Source organism: Manis javanica, chromosome 11, assembly GCF_040802235.1.
Source record: "Manis javanica isolate MJ-LG chromosome 11, MJ_LKY, whole genome shotgun sequence".
NCBI lineage: Eukaryota > Metazoa > Chordata > Mammalia > Pholidota > Manidae > Manis > Manis javanica.
The window spans coordinates 106,071,712-106,092,585 of NC_133166.1; the positions used below are offsets into that span (position 1 = coordinate 106,071,712).

The 20,874-nt window shown below is 36.5% G+C and overlaps 1 protein-coding gene across 4 annotated transcripts in view; it reads right to left on the reverse strand.

The window, feature by feature from the left end:
* The window catches only part of CAMSAP2 (calmodulin regulated spectrin associated protein family member 2), a 101,009-nt gene that overhangs the window by 24,012 nt on the left and 56,123 nt on the right, over nucleotides 1-20,874 (reverse strand). For 2 of the 4 annotated variants that reach the window (XM_073217185.1, XM_073217187.1), the window contains exons 3-7: nucleotides 19,967-20,128; nucleotides 11,943-12,026; nucleotides 4,194-4,226; nucleotides 1,203-1,344; nucleotides 740-879 (exon numbers count right to left, since the gene is read on the reverse strand). In XM_073217185.1, the coding sequence (XP_073073286.1) occupies nucleotides 740-879; nucleotides 1,203-1,344; nucleotides 4,194-4,226; nucleotides 11,943-12,026; nucleotides 19,967-20,128 (561 nt within the window). The remainder of the gene's footprint in view (nucleotides 1-739; nucleotides 880-1,202; nucleotides 1,345-4,193; nucleotides 4,227-11,942; nucleotides 12,027-19,966; nucleotides 20,129-20,874) is intronic. The other 2 variants (XM_073217188.1, XM_073217189.1) reach the window with 1 other exon arrangement.

Consider the following 20,874-nt stretch of genomic DNA (forward strand, 5'->3'; position numbering starts at 1 on the left):
GGGAATAACAAGCTATTGCTTTGTATCATGAAATTCTGGGACATGCAGCTGCTTTTAACTTGCACCTCAATAACAGCTTTGCCTGGGACATGTCACCACTAGAAAGCTGGTTCAAAGGACAGGGATATTTGTTTTCTTCAGTTACGTATCACCACCACCCAGAACAATATGAGGAGCTCGATAAATATTTCTTTAAAGAATGCTAGTAAGTTGTGGCCTAAAGCTAACAGACCTGACAGTTTGAAGTAAGGGACAAATGGAATGGCTAATAAAATTCTATTAATTTTTAAAAGATTCATTTCCAGACTATTTTAATATTTCCTTTCTTTCACTAGGTTTTGTCTCAAGTTCTGAGACCCGAGGACTGCTTTCTTGCCAGACATTTCACAGTTCTGTTCAATGCTGACAGTGGTCAGTACTTCCTTCACGCTCCCACTATACTGTTAGCATCTAGCTAAGTAAAATTCAGAAACATTTACTAGCCTTGTATATTTTGCTAGTATTAGGCCAACAGATCAATTTTGTACTATGACTTTAAGTTTAGCTTTGTTCTGTGAAAGAAACCTGTAGCTAATAGTGTATTAAAAAAAATACAAAAGGGAAATCAAACAAAAAATATTTTTCAAAAACACTTTTGACTGATATTATAACTAATATGTAAACTTAAAGTGGCAAAGCCATTTAGATGTATATATGTTTCCAACAAACTTAGAGTAAAGGAAAGAGTTATTTAATTTACCTTTATGGATGAAGCAGCATAGAGCATATCTTCCAGGGTGAAATGGCAACACTGGTTCAAATATTCTTGGCAAAATTCCTGAATCAGCTGCAGATTATACAGGCTATCAGCCAAAGACATAGTTTCTTTCAAACAAATATCTTCGAATGGGAAAAAGCAAGGTGATACTTTGGGTTAATTTGATAATGTATGTTTCATATCTATTTCAGAATCAGTGACTTAATACAAACACACAATTATGTGGAATCTGTTTAACACATATGAACACATATACATACAGGGTCATTACACAGAAAGACCTAGAAACCAAGCACTGCTTTGCTCAACTATCTTCCTCAGGATTCTACATAAATTTTCCTTGTAAAAGGAACTTACTACTATTGCTTGTTACTTATCAAATACTGTTACTTGAATATTCGTTGCATTTATTGGTAGTCCAGAACCGTCCCCCTGGAACGCTTACCCTCTAATCTGACAACACCGGGGCAGTAGAAGTGAATAAGAGCAGCTAAAGCACAGCCATCTGCACCATCTTTCAACAAATTTTCTACCAATGGAATGCAAGGCAGTTGCTTAAGCAACGTTTGCTCCTTCCTGTAACGAGCCTACAATATAAGAAAGAGATGAGAATAAGTACTAAAACAACATACAGGAAAAAACCAGTATTACAGATTCCAATGTATCAACAAATTGGATACAGCATGAGTCAAGGGAAATGAGAGCCACTCACCAACATCCTTTTCTAAATAATACTAGAGATTACTTCACCAAAGTTACAGAGCAACAGCACTATAGTTTCAAAGCTAAGAACTTCATATAACATTATATTGCTAATTTACATGAAATGACATTTAGCCAAAGTATTTAAATATAAAAGGATTACAAAATGGATTTTGAATACTTTATATCCAAATCATCAGTTCTGCTCTTTTGTAGATATAAATTTCATTTACTTTAATGTTAGACTTAATTAGACCACAAGTTCTTATATGGGAAGAGAAACAGGAGTCCTGGAGCAGAAAGAACTGTAAGAGCCACCCAAATCAGGGACTGGTAGATTATGACACTATTCTCAAAGGAAATACGGCAATAAGAACTATCACTTTGAAGCACTGGAATCTTATCACCAAGATAGCCTGGCTTGTCATTTGAATGCTCAGGTACTACAAATAAAGTGTAACAACTCTGAAACTGAAAAAATCCCTCCCAATTGAGCTTCCATTACCCAATAACAGCAAGTTTAAGGGTTTCTATTCCTCCTTAGAAAAAAAAGAAGAAACCCTTGTTTTTTAAAGATTACTTGGTGTGCCTGGATAAAATTTGTAAGACAGTTCCCTAAAAGTGAGACTTATTGAAAAATTCAGTATTACGAGAACAAGTTCTGGGTCAGATTACCTAGGGTCGAATCCTGGTTCTGCCGCTTATTAGCTCTGTGAACTTGGACAAGTTGACTTAAACTCTCATTTCTCAGTTTCCCCATCTGTAAAACGGGGATAATGAAAGTATCTGTTTCACAGGACCACTGGAGGACTAAATAAGATGATGGCCATTAAGTGTTATGCACACTGCTGGGCACACAGGCAACAGTAATTAAAGGTTCCTGTTAGCTATTAGCACTCCTAAGGCCAAGAAAAATAATGCTGAAGACTTAATGAAGATGCATACTATTTTATCAGCAAAATTTATAATTATATTGGTTACTGATACAGAGCTTTTTTAAGTAATCAAAACTAATTTTTCTTCTAAGTCCATCTAAACTGGTGATCTCTAATTTTATCATTAAGATCTAATTATGAAATAAAATGCTTTTGTGAGGAAAAAAAAATAGAAAAATAATTTACCAAAAAGAAAATGTTCACTGTTTTAGTGGTGAAGTTAGCTTTCCTTTAGATGATATCCCTCAGAAAAGTATATGCATTAATGAAGAGGGAAATAGTTACTTTTTTTCTCTCTCACTGGCTATGTAAGAAAAAGATTCATGAAACTTTTTCCTCTTGAAGATTTTCAGAGGAGCTTGTTCTCGGCAATCCGTGCAGGCCAGACCTGTGTGTTTAAGGGTGTGCTCCGAACTCAGGGAGTACCTATATTCAGAGAAAAAGCTACACACATGCACTACATGAATTCTTTAATTGATGACTGAATTTTACCTAATCCTCAGAAAACTTCCTTATATTGCTGCCAGCAGTTTAAAAATCAACCATGAAAAAAGAGGAGAGGTGAAGGGAGTTCTCTAGAAAGAACAGAAAGGAGAAAAGGACAGAAAGAAAAGAAAATCAGCCAGTAGCGTCTTTTGGCCGCCAGCCCCCTTCGGCACATTCGGCAGGCACAGGTCCGGATTCTCATACCCCTTTCTTTGGCCAGCTGAAAACCAAAGAGTCTCCCTCTTGGAAATCCTTTAACTTGGCCGGGCTTAGTCCCAAACTTCCCGGATCTCTAGGACTAGCTTGTTTTCAGCCTACAGTCTGAACTGGACTGAGCTGAGCACGAGGGTCATGGAACAAAGCACTGAATCGTGTGATCTGTCCTACTGCTTTCTGCCAAGTAGCACTTCTGTGCAAGGCGCATGCACACAACACATACCCAAGGAGCTCTGCAACGCTTCAGCAATAAATGTCTATGTTTTAGAATAGACAATCAGAGATTTATGAGTGGCATGCCAAAACATTTTCCTGAAGATTATATCCCAGAAAATGTATCAGGTAAACCAGCTTTTAATCTTGAAGTTATGTACAACTCCCAGAAAGTTCATTTGCAGTTCATGAAAGTTACAGAATCTTTTATACTTTAACATGCCACATGCTTTACAAACACTGCATGACAACATTCCCTGTTCTTTCTACAAATGGAGAAGCTTGGCATTTAAAAGAGGCATCATATTTTCTTTCAATATTACTGTGTGTTTCTGTTATATTTTTATTTCTGTAGGTGTAAAAAACTACTTCTTCAGTAGTCCAACCCCCAAATTTAATCCTGAAAGATCAACCTTTCAAGTCAAATCTGAATGAATACAGAATAGGTCCGGTACTGGAAAGGACACAGAGAATCTGTCATTTTTTGATCACATAAAAAATGTCCCCTATAATTCAGGCTGAAAAGGAAATGATTCTTTCAAAAAGATGATTTATATATGCAATTCATGTTCACTTTTCCTAAACTTATTAAAACTAATGGGAATCTATATCCATATATTTTTTAAACCTAATTAGGGATGGTCTGTGAACATGCCCAAGATCAGCAAAAGGATGCTTACACTTGAAATTATAAAAGCTTCGAATCCAACTTTAGGCTAGATTAAAAAAATTTTTTTTATACATTATGATCAAATACCTTAAGATCCAATCTCTATGCAGTGACTAACAGAATTATATGAAACAACTATGCTAGCAAGACATAAACAATACCATTCTACAATTACAATTCTGGAGAGCAAATTGAAGTAGCTAAGCAAACTTACTGGAACCAGTTTCCAAAACCATTTGGAAGGAGACTTCAGAGGAAGCAGCAGAAAAAAAGGAAAGTGAAAGGTAAAGGGAAAATTCATCAGAATTATTTTCAATTAACAAGTTACATTAAAGCTGCTGATACTGGAGTTCTAAGTTTATAGCTCTCATAACATTTTTTAAAATGTTAATACTTTAGTCTAAACTATATAGATAGAGACAACCACCTTCTCTTTTCCTCATCTCCTCTCTCAATACAGAAATTCATTTTTAGGATACTCAGGATATGCTGCATATTTTGGTAGCAAAGAATCTTATTTCCAAGTTCTGGAACCGCACGTATTACACAATAAATCTGTACCACAAAAAGGAAGTAGAAAGATTCCAGGGCTGGATCTGCAATCATTACAACTGTTAGCTATCACTTCCCAAAGGGGAAAGAAGAAAGGCTGTGCATGGACAAAGAAAGCAATGAGCGAGGCGGGCCCGAGCAAGAGGGTCACTCCTTCGACTATGCTGACCCGTGGACGGTGCGGGTGTTAGGGGGCTGACCGTTCACGCAGCTGAGAATATGCTTCTGACTCCCCCAAGACTTAACTACTAATAACCTGCTATTGAAGAGAAGCCTTAGTGATAACATAAACAACACATATTTTTTATATTATATACTGTATTCTTACAATAAAGCTAGACAAGTTTCCCAACTTGTCACAAATCTCCCAAAAATTTTCCAATGTATTTATTTTAAAAATCTGCCTATAAGTGGACACATATATTTCTTTTTTTTCCTGTTTTTAATTCTGTTGTTTCCATTCAGTTTTTCTTTTTTTTTTAAATTTTTTTATTTTGGTATCATTAATTTACAATTACATGAAGAACATTGTGTTTACTAGGCTCCCCCCTTCACCAAGTCCCCCACACATACCCCTTCACAGTCACTGTCCATCAGTGTAGTAAGATGCTGTAAAATCACTACTTGTCTGCTTGGACACATATATTTCAAAGTCATGTTGTACAAGGGTCAACTGGATATAAAGAATTTCTTTTAATTAATGGGGTTGAGAAAAAAGCTAGTTGGCAAAGTTAAACTTTATATAGAGTCTCTAAAGCAAACATCTACTTATTCACGTAAGAGAATACAAATATTTTTGATTTTACTATCTGGGGTGTCCCAAAGAATAAAACTTTACTTTTTTAAAAAGTTGAATACGATAAACCCATAATTTCAAATAATATGAATTAATAATTTGTGATTGTTTAGCTCGGTATTTCCTAGCACAATTTCTGGCAGCCCTGAATAAATATTTGTTCAATTGAATCAAACTAAATGGGGTCTGAGTTAAAATTCATATTCAACTTTTCTCCTATATAAATTATCAGCAAAAATAAGAATTAGAAAAATAATAGAAGGTATCAAGAATCAGAAAAATGTCATCTCAAGAATCAGAAAAATACCAGCTTCCCATAAAGAGAGAACATTCCCAATACATTTTTTTTCCTTAGTGCATCAGGAAAAATAATTGTAATGATTTTGTTGCATGAATTTTAATCTCTCACTTGAGCAGAAGCTTTGGGCAGCTGCAGTTAGAGGGGCATACAAAGTGTGAGAGCAGGGCCAAAGAGCAGGAAGCCGCTGAGAACGCGGTAGGGGTTCTAATGAGCAGAAATGTCAAAAACAGGGGTTTTCTTGTTTTTGACACAAGAAAAACCCATTATATATAAACTGATGATAATAAATTATTGTGGACTGGTCAAAACAGGGTGTGCAAAGGGGTCTCTACTTGTTCGGTCACTCCGTATCCCCTACAGAACACTCAACAGGACTCCCGCCAACCGGCCGCTCACGCTGGCTCTCCCGCCCTCCCACTGACCTCGATCAGCGAGCGCGATCCTATTAGAGGTGAAGAACCACCATAAAGACTGGCTCGTTAAAGGAAATACGACCTTAAGAAAGGAAATACATTAAAAGAACGAATATTTACAGTGTACATGCTTTATAAACTCATGCCTCAAAAAGTTCAAATATGTAGCACGAGTTCCTGGCTGAAGGATAACTGTATTTCTGAAGTGAAGGGGAACTGCCCCTCCTCTGGTTTCTAGAGAAGAATTGGGAAAATTTTAAATCCTGTTTTAAGGTAAGACCAAAGATTGTTTTTAAAGCCTATAGACGGTAAGTAAGAAAATTTTTATTAAGTTCTTCATGATGGCAGGGCCAGCCTGAGCAGTTCAGATTTTTTGCAATGGCTCTAATTTCAAGTATTCCTTCCCATTGTTTTTATCATACATTTTTGGCTCACTCTAAATTTTGGTTAACTGTTTTAGGATTTTCCAGGTAATTCTATGTCTCCTCCGGGTAGCTACAATCACTCTGGGGTTTTGGATAATTCCTGAATTTCTAGGTGCTCCTGAGCCATTCTAGGAGGACACTCATCTGACCTGCCTTCATCGGACCTCACGACATTAAGATTCTTTAAGGAGTCATTCACAGCTGTGATCTGTTACCTTACTGACACTTAGACCTAAGAATCTCTTCACTGTTGTAGGTCCAGAAGTGCTGAACTGCCAACAGGAATGTCGGATGGTACAAACTCTTCTGGGGGAGATTACGGCAGTAGCTACCACTACATACGCATTTTACTCTTCAACCTAGCAATCTAATTTCTAGGGAATTTACCTTGGAAATCCAAAAATACAAAAGTATATAAACAATTTATTCTTTGTAGCATTACCTGTAAGTATAAGATACTATAAATTACTTAAATGGCATAGGAAAGTGGTTGAACCATTATGTCTCAGTAACAATGGGGAAAAAACATAAAAAGGGTGAAAAAAAAAAGAAAAAGCAATTACAAACCAATCTTAAACTCCTTGGTAGGTTTATTTTTTCATATTCTGAAACTATTTTATATGTAGTGTAGGATTAAGCAAATAAGTACATATCAAAGTAGCTCCTCTCAATTACTCAAAAAAAATTGGTATTTTCCAAGAAACCAGACAATGTCTTAACCAACTAGTCAAGATGAACTTCATCTAGTAGGGGCAAATGGGTATCACGTACCTCTGGATATAATACTGTGAGAAGGACACAATTTACATACTATTCCGTCTAAAAAGCACAACCTTGGTCTATGAGTAAATATCAGAAAAACTCAAGTTGAGAGATATTCTATGAAAATGACCTATATTCTTCAAAAATGGCAAGGTGATGAATGAAAAAGAAAAGCTAAGGAAATGCTCCAGTTTAAAGACAGCTAGGATAGGACAACTCAACACATTACGTGATCTTGGACTGGATCTTACACTGGAAGACAAATATTATATAATTGGGACAATTGGCAAAATTGGAATAAAGGCTATTAAGTTTATTCAGAATGTTAGATTAACTTTAAATTAATTATACTATAGTTATATAAACAACCTTGTTCTTAGGAAATATCCATTTAAGCATTAACAAGTAAGGGGTATGAAGTATGCAACCCTCTTGAAAGTTTCAGAAAAATTTACATGTGTGTATGCAATATATACATTTGTGTATAATTATAGATGAGAGAGAGAGAGAGAGAGAGAGAGAGAGAGAGGAAATGTAGCGAAATGTTAAACTGACGAATCTGGGGAAAGATCATATAGAGTTGTTTCAAAACTAATCTACAACTTTTTAAAAGTTTGAAATTATTTCAAAGTAAGTGGTCTTAAAAAGTTATATTGAGTCTATACCCATCCAAATAGTTGTAGAGTCTTTTGTCCAAATGCACAAGACTCTACAAAGCTGTTGGAGAAATCTCATTTTTATAATACTCTTAGGCAAGGATTAAAATCATGGTATTAAGACATCTAACTAATATATAAGTCTCTTCAGGCCAATAAAATATTGCTTGGAGAAAAAAAAGTCAAGGTCCCATCTTGGAACTGAAAAAAATGTTTAAAATGCCAAGTTTCTCATTTAAATACTAAATGAGTTGACAATACAACAGGGACATATTCTAGATTGGGAAGCTATGTCACCAGCAAGGGCGAGCAAATCATTATGGAAGAGAAAAGGTATGTTGGCAATAGGCGTAAAGAAAGAAAGAGCATCACCACAAAAATCTACACAATTATACAGCAAAATCTTGGGTGAAATAAATTTTTTTAATGATCTAATTTAGGCAGTTCAAGTCTTCACAGTTATTTAACTGAAATAATAGTATGAAAAAGAAAACAAGAGAAATCTGAATGAGTCAAACCAAGCGATGCATCTGAGAATGAGCAACTATACCGAAACACTATACGCTTGTTCTATATATTTATGTATGTACAGAATAGACAGCTTAATCACAAAGTTACAGGTTACAAATCGATGTTTCCCAAAGTACGCTCCAAAGAGCACTCATTCTGTGAGATGTTAGTTGATATCAGTTATAAAAGAGTTCAAAGATCAAACATGTTTGGTAAACTTATGGACAGGCTCCGTTACTGAGCAAGATTCTTAAAGCAGAGTAGGCAGCATTTCCCGAACGTATTTGACTTCAGAACGCTTTTCTCAAATAGCATTTTAGGTACTGTGTGAAGAAATGGAGTTTTTTTTTAAAGTAAGTTATAGTTTTTAATTGCTAAGGAACTCTGGCTAAAGCGGAAGTTCACGTGGGCCGAGGTCATCAAGCGAAGATGTGCAGGCCTTCACCGCCTGCCTCGCGGGGCAAGGGCGGTCTATTCGACAGCATGCCTTTAAAAGAAAAGCAATCAGCGCTCAGTGTCTTTTCTCCAAAGGCAGCTCCTTCATCTCATCTCACCCCTCTGCTGTAAAATAACTCACCAATATTTCTCTTTCAAAAGTGACAAATGTTAGACTGAATAGACATGTATCTTTAATATTGAGAGAAACAAACTTTATATGCTTAGTACTGTAAACTTAAGAATACAACTCATGAATTCAAAGCTCTTTTAAAAACGATCGAAATGGTCTACTCACTAATTCCCAAAAGTGCCTTTTACTTGCAACTTCATGTCACCATTCATGTATTCCTCATGACCTAGTGCCCTCCTCTGCAAATACCATAAAATCCACTAAGGCCCTGTTCAAGTCCCACATCCTCTAGAAGGCCTTCTTAGATTTCTAACTCCCAGTTACCATATATACATACATATATGAAACTTTACATTAAACTTTCACATTACCGACTACTTACTATTTTCATTAGCTTTTCGTTTTGAGTCCCTTACAGTTATTAATATATTAAGAAGGCGAAATTTAAGACCCATTTTAGTTACAGAATTTAGGAGTCATTAATCCTTTCAACTTTTACAGATAAAACAAGGCCCAGAGTGGTCAAGTGCCTTTGTGAAAGTCCTGAAGCTAGTTGGTGGCAGAGCTATTCTGCCTTTAAGCTCACTGTTCATTTTCTACAGCACTGCGCACAAACTCTTTAAAGGGTGAATGCTGGACTTAATGTCCCTGGCTATAAACTTTAGAGATCTTTAAAGTAGGGCTGCCAGATTCAGCAAATAAAAATACAAGATACTCATGCAACTTATGCCAAAAAATTATTTGTTGCTTATCTGAAATTCAAAGTTAACTAGGCATTCTACTTTAAAATCAAAATAAGTATTAGAAGCAAAAAGAACTTGAAAAAAAAAGAAAGAAAATAATAGTAAACTATTTAAAACAAAACATTTTCCTAGGACCCTGCACTATTGAAATGCCCTCCTCTTAAGACACCAACTGATACAACAAGCAGAAATACATCATCAGAAGATCCAACAATCTAAAGAAATACCTTCGGAATTTTAATTTTGGTCCATCACTAGTAATATACAGTGCAAGTATCCTTCAACATGAGCACTGATTTTACGAAGAAGATGGCTGTAAAAAGAAGTTTCATAAAATAAATTCTACTGGACATCTGAATTGAGAATAGCTGGCAAGGACAAAAGGTTAAGATGTTATAATCCAACACCACGGGCTCTACCTAGAGCGGCCAGGTCACAGACAGCAGGGCTAGGCAGCTGGGCTCAACTCACTGGACAAGCCAGCTTAGTGGGTGCACTGCGTGGTGACCCCTGAGCAACTGCACAGTCATAAGAAAGAGTGAGTTATTCTCTCTTACATCCTGAAAAGGATCAAGAATCTTAACTTTATAGGAATAAAAATCAAGAATGATTATATTTCTAGCCAAATCAAGTAGTTCAAAATGTGAAAACTCCCATAGTTATGCTAACAGTGGAAATTTCTTTCCCTTGTTTATGCTGTGACAGTGTTTCTTCATAATGACGACATTTGTATTTTGCAGTAAGACTATGTGAAATTAATACTTATTTTCAGAAAGAGATTCTAATGGGAAAAAACTGCATTTGAAAATGAAGGTGTAAATGTTGTTTGTGTTAACATAAAAATGTATATTAATCCAAATATTTAAAAGTGAATCACATTCATTTATTCATTTATTCAATCACTCAAGAGAAATACTGGTTGTGAGGTTAATATGTGCAATTGCATGGGGCTAAGTGCTATGAAAAATCAAAGTGATGTAACAGTATCTGGACTCTATATAGTTTGTTTTTCCTAAAGGTCACTTTATCTGGTTGCTTGGAATAACAAATGGCATTTTTTTCACAGAAATAATGTTTACTGGGTCCTATGTCAGCATATATAATCAATCCCCATTGTGTTCATGATGTATATGCAATACTACACAATTTAATCATTATATACAATAAACAATGTCTACGGAAAAAGGCCATTAGTGTTGTAACTTAGAATGATTCTAATACCTAACAGGTAAGGGCTGGGGGAGTGAGAAGGAAAAGACAGGGAAAGAAACTGGTTGAAGGCAGGGAAATGGAACACAATCTGGGATGACAGGAAGAGATTCCCATTCTGATTTATCTTCAGGGGAAAGGATGGGATGTCAACAAAGTTAGAAGAATGAAGCACACTTCGTATTTTCAAGAGCAGCCAGTAAACTAAGTGAGGGAAATCACTGTGATCCAAAAACATCAAATTCAGACAAAATTTTAGGTGGTCTTCCACAAAACATTCCCATTGATGTTGATAACACACAAAATAGCTTTCTCTTTCCTTCCTTTTTTCTCTTTCTCTTATAAATGTATCAATGACTAGTAGCATTAGCCCCAAATGAATAGAAGTACTGTATAATAATAAAGAGACTTAAAATAATCCAAGTAGAAAATAAGGTCTCTGAATAATTATAATTTCTCTTACATTCAAATGCTATACAAGATATAATACATTTTTAAAAATTCAGATATATTGTAGAAAATATACTTCTGGTCTTAGTATATGACAAATACAAATTTTCAAAGAAAAAGTCTAAAAGCCTATTGAATAATTTTTAAAGAATGAATCCATGTAATGTTTCTTCTTTCTTTAGAGAATAACCATAAGTATAACATACAGTTCCTGGAATATATTTTAAAGGTTAGTCTCATTACAAGTCATTATAAGGCTAATACACTGAAAACTGTTTTCTTTTTTGATACATTTTATCACAGGAAAAAACATTATTTTTGCCAAAAGAACCTAAGAAATTGAGCTCTTCTCATTAATTTTTCCTAAAAAACTTTCATTCAATTGACCTTTACTTTGTACTTCTACTTACTTGGTGTTTATGGCATGCTTTCTAGAGTACAGTTAACAGCACCAAAAAAAAAATTAATGAACACAATTATTAACATTTCCCAAAGCAATATGTATATATATATATATATATACACATGAGCATATACCGAGTCTCGTAAAGGCACCTCTTTTCCTTTGAAATATGTACCTTTTGACCTCCTGGAGCTTCAACTGTGTGATGTTCTTTCAATTTCTGTTCTTGTTCCATTATGTCTTTCAAGTGTTCATTGACCTTAAGATACAAAAATATACATTTGAACTTACATTCAAATATAACAATAAAATAACATGCACCTTAAAATCAAATGCCTGTGGTCAGATCTCTGATGTCAAATATCAGTGCCACTCACATGAAGAAAACTTCCAACCAGAAAAGAGTACTTTACACGTGCTTTAGCTTTACTTGATATTCTAAAATGAATACATAATTTATCAAACATCTGTTGAGCCTCTTATTATATGTTTGGAGTTGGAGTGCTAGAGATAAAAGGTACTCAGTAACTTTAGTTTTAATGGTTAGGAAGCAGTAAAACTTTTTGTAAAAATTTCACAATCTCTTTTAGGACTAGTAAATGAAAATTATTTTCCCTAAAATAAATGTTTTCATTAATATTGATAGAAAACACTTTGAATCAAGTTGTTAAGTTATGATTTCATAGACGTGCTCCTGGATCATGAGTGGGTTTTAGTGTGGTTCTTAACCACAATAAAATACATGAAAAATGTTTGCATATGGGAATTTTTTTGATGGGTCTAATTTATTTGCTTTCAAATAGATTATTCAAATAGCCCACAATCCAAAAAGGTTTAGGACTCAGTCTATCTAATACAAAAAATACTTCCTGAGAATAGTTTAGGCAAGTCTGGATTTTTGAGTTAAAATTATTTTTAGTTTTTTAAGGCCACTCTAGTAATAATAAAAGTTCAAATTTATTAATAATGGCACTCTAGAAAATATTAATGACATTATCAACCACTATTACTCTAAACTAAATCAAGAATTTTCTGAATTCTTCTACTGCCAAAAATTCTATTCAATGGCTGAAAGAAAAATCATTGGAGAATTTTATGATAGACTTAATAAGTTACTAGGAGTCTTCTCTATTTGTGACATTTACAAGGCATTTTATTTGATTCTATATCTCTGACTTTTTATTCTAATTTTCATTCTAAATTTTTTCTAAATTTGATTTTGCATATTTATTTATAGTGCTATAGCACTTTAAGATACCTTAATCTCTGAGACGGTCAATTTGACTGGATAAGATACTCTAAGAGACAGCAGAATTAGAAAAGACCTGGGTCTGCCTCAAAACTTGCACTTACAGGCTGTTTTATATAATTTGTTGATATCATTGAGCCATAATTGCTAGTTTGCACAAAACTTACTTCACAAAGTACTCTAGGGTATTATGGCTCTAAAATGGTCCCCAGTGATCTCTGGCAAGTGTGGGCAGGACACACAGTTTGCTTCCAACAGAACATAACTGAGGTGATGCGACATCACTTCTGTGGCTATGTCATGGAACACTGTAATTTGCATCTCTGCTAGCTGATTTTCCCTATGGCTTTCTTGTCATCTTTCTGAGGAAGCAAGCTGCTCTGCTGTGAGCTGCCTTGTGGAGGGGCCACATGGCAGGAGCGGAGGGTTGCCTCCAGCTGCCAGCCAGTAAGAAACTGAACACTGCCAACCACATGAACTTGGAAGCGGATCCTTCCATTGTCAGACCCTCACATGTGACTCCAGACCTGGCCACCACCTTCACTGCAGCCTTGTAAGAGACTTTAGAGACAGAGGATGAAGCTAAGCAACCCTGGATTCCTGACCCACAGAAACTGCTAATATTGAGATATTAAAGATAAGTAAATAAATCACTGACAAAGTAAAAAGTGTCAGCTAAGTTTGTAATAATTATCATACTATACTAGCTACTAATACAGAGAATAAAAGAGATAATGTATAATACGTACCAAGTAAAGTACATGATACAAAGCACATACGTCATAAATAGAAACTATTGCTGGTATTTATAAACAATATAATAGTAGTATCAGAAAGTTAAATATCTATAAGGGCTTTAACAAATCCAAATCAAAACATTTTAAGCTGATATAATGATATAAATCATTCTTAAAATACCAACATCATGATTATAAGAAAATTATATTTGTTGATAATTCATTAGCTTTCATACTAGGGAGAATACAAGAAAACTACAAGACAGGGTCACTTCAAGTTATTTAATCACCTGGGTACAGAGGACAGATAAGTGAAATAATTAGCTTAGTGGTTCTCAAACAATTATGATGGTCTCATTCTTGCTGCTGGAAGGTGGTTTAGGTATAGGTATGGAACTGCTGGCCAGAAAGTTCTACCACTAAAGTTGAATCACTTCATTCTTTGTTCATCTCAAGGATAAAAGTTAAAGGAATGTATCAGAGAGTTCACCATGGCTCAGAGTTAGTTCACCACTTGAACAAGCATTGAGGACTAACAACTTAAGAGAAAAATATAACAAACAGTTGGCTCTAGCAATGTGAATTAGTTAAAAATGAACTGGCTAAAATGACACATAAAATTTTAAATATCTATTAATTTTAAATTATATATTACCTTTTACTTCTTGAAATTTTTTTCAATTATAATACATTTTAGTAATGTATGTCCTTCCTTAATACAAGTCTAAAATTCATCAATACTTTTATTTTCCTCTGAGCAATATAAAAACCTCAGAAAGGCTTTATTTGAAATATGCTCCTCTCATCTTCCATGTTGTTTTACCTAGAATTATAGTTCTTTCTTCTTATGGCTGCAAAATTAGACACTATGATGATTTTTTATAACACTTACCTAGATTTAACCCTATGCATACCAATTTCTTTTTTTATCATTGCTTCCTATATCCTACTTTTCTTCTAGGATCAATTTGTTTCTTCCTGAAGTAACTTTTAATAGTTCTTCCTGCAAAGGTCTGAGTAATAAACCACTTTTCTTTATCTGAACAACTCTTGATTTTTACCTTTAATCCTGAATGACTAGGTTCATAGTCATTTTTCTTCAGCACTTGGAAGATTTTGCTGCACTGCCTTCTGGCTTCAAGCATTACTGCTGAGAAGTCTACTTCAGTCTGCCGTTCCTTTAAGAGACTCTGTCTTTGATCTTTGGAGTCTGCATTTTCATTACTATATGTATAGAGGTGGATTTATTTTCATTTATCCTGGTCGGAACTCATTGTGGTTCCTGAATTTGAAAGTTATCTTTCACCAAAACCAGAAAATTTCACCCATTATCTCTTCAAATATAGTCTCTAGCCCCCCTTCTCTTTATTAATCCCTTTTTGGAATTCCAATTAGGCCCAAGGGCATGTCTATTAATCTAAATTTCATATATGCCATTTCATTTCTCTTGGCTTCATTCTGGGTAATTTCCTCTCAGTAAACTAATTCCTTCTTCAACTGTGTCTAATCTTCTGTTTAAACTTTTGGTTTTCAGTGAGTAAAATTTTCCATTTCTAAACTTATATTTGTTTTTTTTCCCATTATGCCTTCAATGGTGCCTTATTCTTTCCTATGATTTTTATTCTATGTTTTATTTTCAGTCATTTAAACATTTATTTTTCTAGTCTTTTTCAGATTATTCTCATGTCTGAAGCTATTAGAGTTTAACTCTTATTTGTTATGGTCACTGACTCTTTTATGTGCCAGATTACTTCTCTGTGCATTTCATCATTTTTGTCAGTTTTTGCATCTGCAGAGAAGATTCTCCCTCCCCTAACCACCTGGAAGACCCCTGGCTTTGGTGTGGAAGCAAACTTTCAGAGCCAATTAACATTTACTTCCCTGCCAGGTGCCAGAAAGGCATCACTGGCCTGGCATTAGTCTTTTTGTTAATTTGCTGCTCTCTCCCCCTTTATTTCCTGCTGTCAGAACCACAGCTGGGCACTCATCTTCCTGTGGTCAGTTAGGAGGCCTCTTCCCCACACTGAGCGGGGACCACTGGCAGCCTAAAACAATTATGATGGTCTCATTCTTGCTGCTGGAAGGTGGTTTAGGTATAGGTATGAGTACCAGTCTAAGGCAAAGGAACTTTCTGGGGTTGGCGTGGGCCACCTTTTTGGGGAAGGTTTTCCTGGCTAACATCAGTGTCCAGAAACCACATATCTTTGCTGGACATCGTTGTACTGCGTCTGACACTTGGAACCACTGCCACCATTTTACAACATGAATGTAGATTATATTTGTGAATGTAATATCCAGAAAAAAAGGCAACTAGGTGAGGATGAGCAAAAGGCACATATATACTAATCTGAGAGGCCAGGGTGTAGTCGTTATTAAAGAATAAATAATGAAGCTTGTGTTGGTAGAATGGAGCAATAAAAAAACACTGAGGTTTAGACTGAGCTGAAAGGTTATAAACTTCATCTAAAAATTGAATAGGGATGGCTGCATTAAACATTTCTAAGTAAGTGATTTCCTATCTTCTGTCAATTTCCCAAGTGCTAAAGTGCCTCACTTAATTCTGTAGCCTTAACTACCTCTTTACTTATTAAGCAACAAGCCTTTGTCAAACACTGCCCTGGTGCAGGCATTAGAACTAAAAGCTCTCACACAGATTATTCTCATTTGTTCAAACGATTAAGCAAAATAATCACAAACTCTGATAAGTGCTATAAAGGCAAGAAAGAGTATTATAGTGGAAAACAAGAGCTGATAGTGTCTGCTTTAGACAAAGTTGTAAGGGGAAAGTGCTGTCTAAACGGAGAAATGATGGGTCAGGAGCCATGCAAAATGCTGGCAGACAAGCTGCCCAGAAGCCAGAGGCATCCGTCTGAAAGCTGAGGGTGAGCTGCATGGCTGGGATGCAGGGGGAGACGTGAGGAGGAGGAACCCTGGCCATGAGCCTAGATGGAGAAGTACACAGGGGTCAGTTAGAGCGTACTTCGTAGGCCATGACAAATTCTACATTTCATTTTAAAATAAAGCCACAGAAGCGTTTCAGCAAAGGAAGGACAAGATGCAAGTAGTTAACAGTAAAAAGATACTCTGAAAGTTTTGGTTCTGATAATAGTGGAACTGCATGTTATCAACCTCAGTTTCCCAGAGGCGACAAGTATAAACTCTGGACAAAACACAGAAGGCAACTGTTGAAGGTGCTGGAGAGCAACGGAAAGCAGGCAGAAAAGGGAATGGATGCAACCTTTGAAAGAAAGGCACACACTGAGTGAAATCTGTGTTTGCATGGTTTCCCCTCAACCCACACAAAGCAGAAACTACTTTTGTTCGTTTGAGGAACCAGGAGAGAAAGGAGGCTGTCAGAATGGCCGGATGTTGTGGAGGAGAATCATAGTAGGAAGGAAACATTAGCGGGGAGCCCCCAAATGTGCATATAAACTGTCCTCAAACCCTTGGCTGAGCCCTGAACTGGGCGTGTGTAAGAGAGACTCCTGAGTCCAGGGGGAAAACGACTCCTGGGAAGCTGAAGAAGCTGCCCACTGCAGGGGACAGTGTGGCACTCAAGTCCCACTGAGGTGGAGGAGGCAGCGTCTGGTAACCGTCTTGGGTTTTCCGCTGAAACTTCAGAGGGTCACATGTGCTTCAGAAGTAGAGACCGGATATAAGATGAGCGCAGAAGAGCAGTTGCTGGATTTGTCAAAATGGAAGCCTGCAATGACTGACCCGGGCAACTTCAGGGAAGGAACGGGGATGGGAAACAGAGCAGGGAAGGCTCGTGAATGAGTGAATGACTCTGTGGGGAAGTTCTGTGTACACAGAAATGGGGTTGAATCTGGAAGGGGAAGTTTTGTTTACCAGGGTGGGAGACGCTAGAGCAAGTCTGTATTCTTACGGAGACTGACCCAGCCGGAGGAGAATCGGGGTTGCAGGAGAGGGACGGAGGAGGCATGTGATCCACACATCACTGCATTGGCATCACCTGGGGTTGCTTAGCAACGCAGCCTATCAGTCAGATCCTGTATTTTAGCAAGTTTCCAGACGATTCTTATGTATATTAAAGTTCAAGAAGAACCGAAACAGAGGACCAACACCCGTGAAAAGGGAAGAGGTGATCTAGAGCAGTGAGTAGTGCCTTTGGCAGGGAGGGAAGAACATTCTCCCTCGTAACAGCAGGAGAGACAGACAGCAGGTGCTGAAGCAAAAGGTGTGCAGAGCTGGTAGAAAGAAGAAATAATTGCCACCCGATGGCTTCCCATTCCTGGTCTCAGAAAAGGATGTGGCAAGGTCCTCAGCTGACAGTTACAGCAGAAGGGTTAGGGAAGGCCTGAGGATTCGAGAAGGGATGACTCCATTATGTGTGGGAAAGTGAACTTCTTAGAGACACTAGTCACACTGGCAGTTGAGTTTTGAGGGTCCATCTGAAGTCTGTGCTTACGAATTTGAAGTGAAACTAGATTCCTTGTGTAAATTCCAGCAACATTCACCTTCACAGGAAGCACCTTAGAGATAAGGTGGGTAACTGAGCTCAACCAGCATTTATCAGGCGAGTAAGAGAGAAAGAGAAGGAGGCTGAAGAACTAATGGTGCAAGAATCTGAATTCGAAAAGGAGATGTAAAGTCAAGTGAGGTTGTAAGAATGAAAAGGGCTCGTCAATGGACTGGCAGTCATGATTAAAATTTTTAATAGCAGGGGGTATTAGAGTAAGTGAAAGAATTATTCAAGAATGAGATGAAATTCAAGATGATATGCAATGGGACAAAGAAGTCACATAGTTTCTGATGATAAATAGGGCTAGGATGTGACCAAAATTCTCTATACCTAAGGAGGTGTGTAAAAAAGATGACTAAAGATGAAGAAATAAAGGAACTGCAGCGCAGTGTTAAATGAGTCTTCTACATTAATGTTGATATTTCTGATAACGATGACAGATGTAGGAGTTTTTACACTTAGCTTCTTGTTACCAGCTTCAGGGAAGCATCCACACAAAGATAACTGAAGATGTAACTTCTTTTAAATCTGTTCAGAGACTGCTTACAGAAAAAGTTTACTTTTCTCTGGGAAGACAGTTGTAAATAAAGGGATTCGAGAGGTATTAACTACTCAAATTGGCAAAGGGAGTGATAAGACAATTTAAGCATCTTCAGAGCTTAAATAACCAATCACAACCCCATAAAAATTTCCAAGAGGAATCTATAATCTATATAAGCTTATGCAACTCAGTCAAGCAAAGCTAAGAATCATCACATTGGGAAATTGAGAAAATCATTTCATTCTTGGATTCAAAAATTACTGACCATCCCGCAGTGTATCATGCCCTACTCAGAGTGCTCTGAATTTTGTAATTATCTGATATGAACTAGATTAATCATTATTAAATTACAACTGACCCTTGAACAACCTGGGAAATAAGGGTGCTGACCCTTGTGCAGTTGAACACCTTACTCCCCCCAGGACTGAACTACTACTGGAAACCTTACCGAAACAGTTCAGCAACACATATTTTGTATATGTATTATATACTCTATCTTACCATAAAGCAAGCAGGGGAAAAGAAAACGTTTTTTCAAATTGTCACAGATCTCCAAATAATTTTTCAATACATTTATTAAACAAAATCCGTATCTAAGTGGACCCATGCAGTTCAAACCTGTGCTGTTCAAGGGTCAACTGCATAAATATTGAGGAATATATATAGAAATCTATTTTCATCATTTTACCAGTATTTTGTTTTTAACCAAAAGAGAATTGGAAATTTTAAGATTGCACTTTAGCTTTCACTTTGATTTAGAACAGAAAGAGTAATGGAAGGTGTCTTAGTCCATTCAGACTGCTGTAACAAAAAATAACTATGTACTGGGTGGCTTATAAACAACAGAAATGTATTTCTCACAGTTCTGGAATCTGGAAGTTTAGGATCAGAACACAGGCAAGTGTGGTGTCTGGTGAGGGCCTGCTCTGTGGCCACCTTCTTGCTGTGACCTCACATGGTGGAAGCAGCAAAGGAGATCTGGGGTGTCTTTTTTATGGGTGCTAATCCCATTCCTAATCACCTCCCAGAAGCCCCATCTCCTAATACCATCACACTAGAGGTTAAGATTTCAACACATATGAATTTGGGGGACACACAAACATTCCGTCTATAGCAGAGTGGCAATGTACAATGGAGGACGTCACTTCAGTCATGACACCCATTTTCACTCAAGCGCATATGTTCCTACCTTATTTATCCAGTACATGACAGCATCCTCAATATCATAGGGCAGATCCGTGGCTTGGAAAAAAGCTGAATACTGTTGAGCGCACGCAATTACTTTCTCTATACTGACCATTTCCACAGTGTAAGCCATCATTAGGGTATCTATCATGGCCAAATGAGCACTCTGAAAATAGAAAACAACAGCAGTTTAAAAGTTATACTTAGAAATTGCTCTTCACATATTTTAAAATATTAACATTTCCTAGCACACAGTAGAACTAAAGGCTATAGAAGATGAGCCTTAATAAGGAAGCATAAGTGGTACATGCTAAAGATGAGCAACTGAACCAAATTAATTTCTCATTCAAATATTTATTGAGGACCTACAGTTAATACATTCATTTTATGCCACTCTGAGGACACGGACATTATCTTAGTTATCACCCTATTTCCGACACCTAACATGGGACCTCGCAACTAGCAAGGGCTGAAGAAAGTGAAGGGGGGCGGGAAAAGCTAGTCTATGGCCAAATGAAGAATGAAGGGCTGGCTTTACAATGGAGGCTTGAGGACGAGGGTTTTGATTGGGGTGGCAGACCAGCTTGTCTTAATAATGGCAATCATAAAAGCAATGGTGACTCCTACTTAGTAAATCTAACTTATAGGCCAAATACTGTGCTAAGTACTTTCTTAATATATTAGCTCTTTTATTTTAAATCTTTTCTGAAATAAGGCTGAAGATAATACATACTTTCCATAACAATCACAACTTTCTGAAGGAAGTATCATTTACATTTTATATGTGAAGAAGATGAAGTTCAGAAAACTGAATAGTTTGTCCAAACCTATGTGCTCTTTCTAGTGTATCATGCAGTTGGCAGAAACTAAGTCATTTAGTTAGGCAAGAAATATGTTTTGGAAATGATAGAC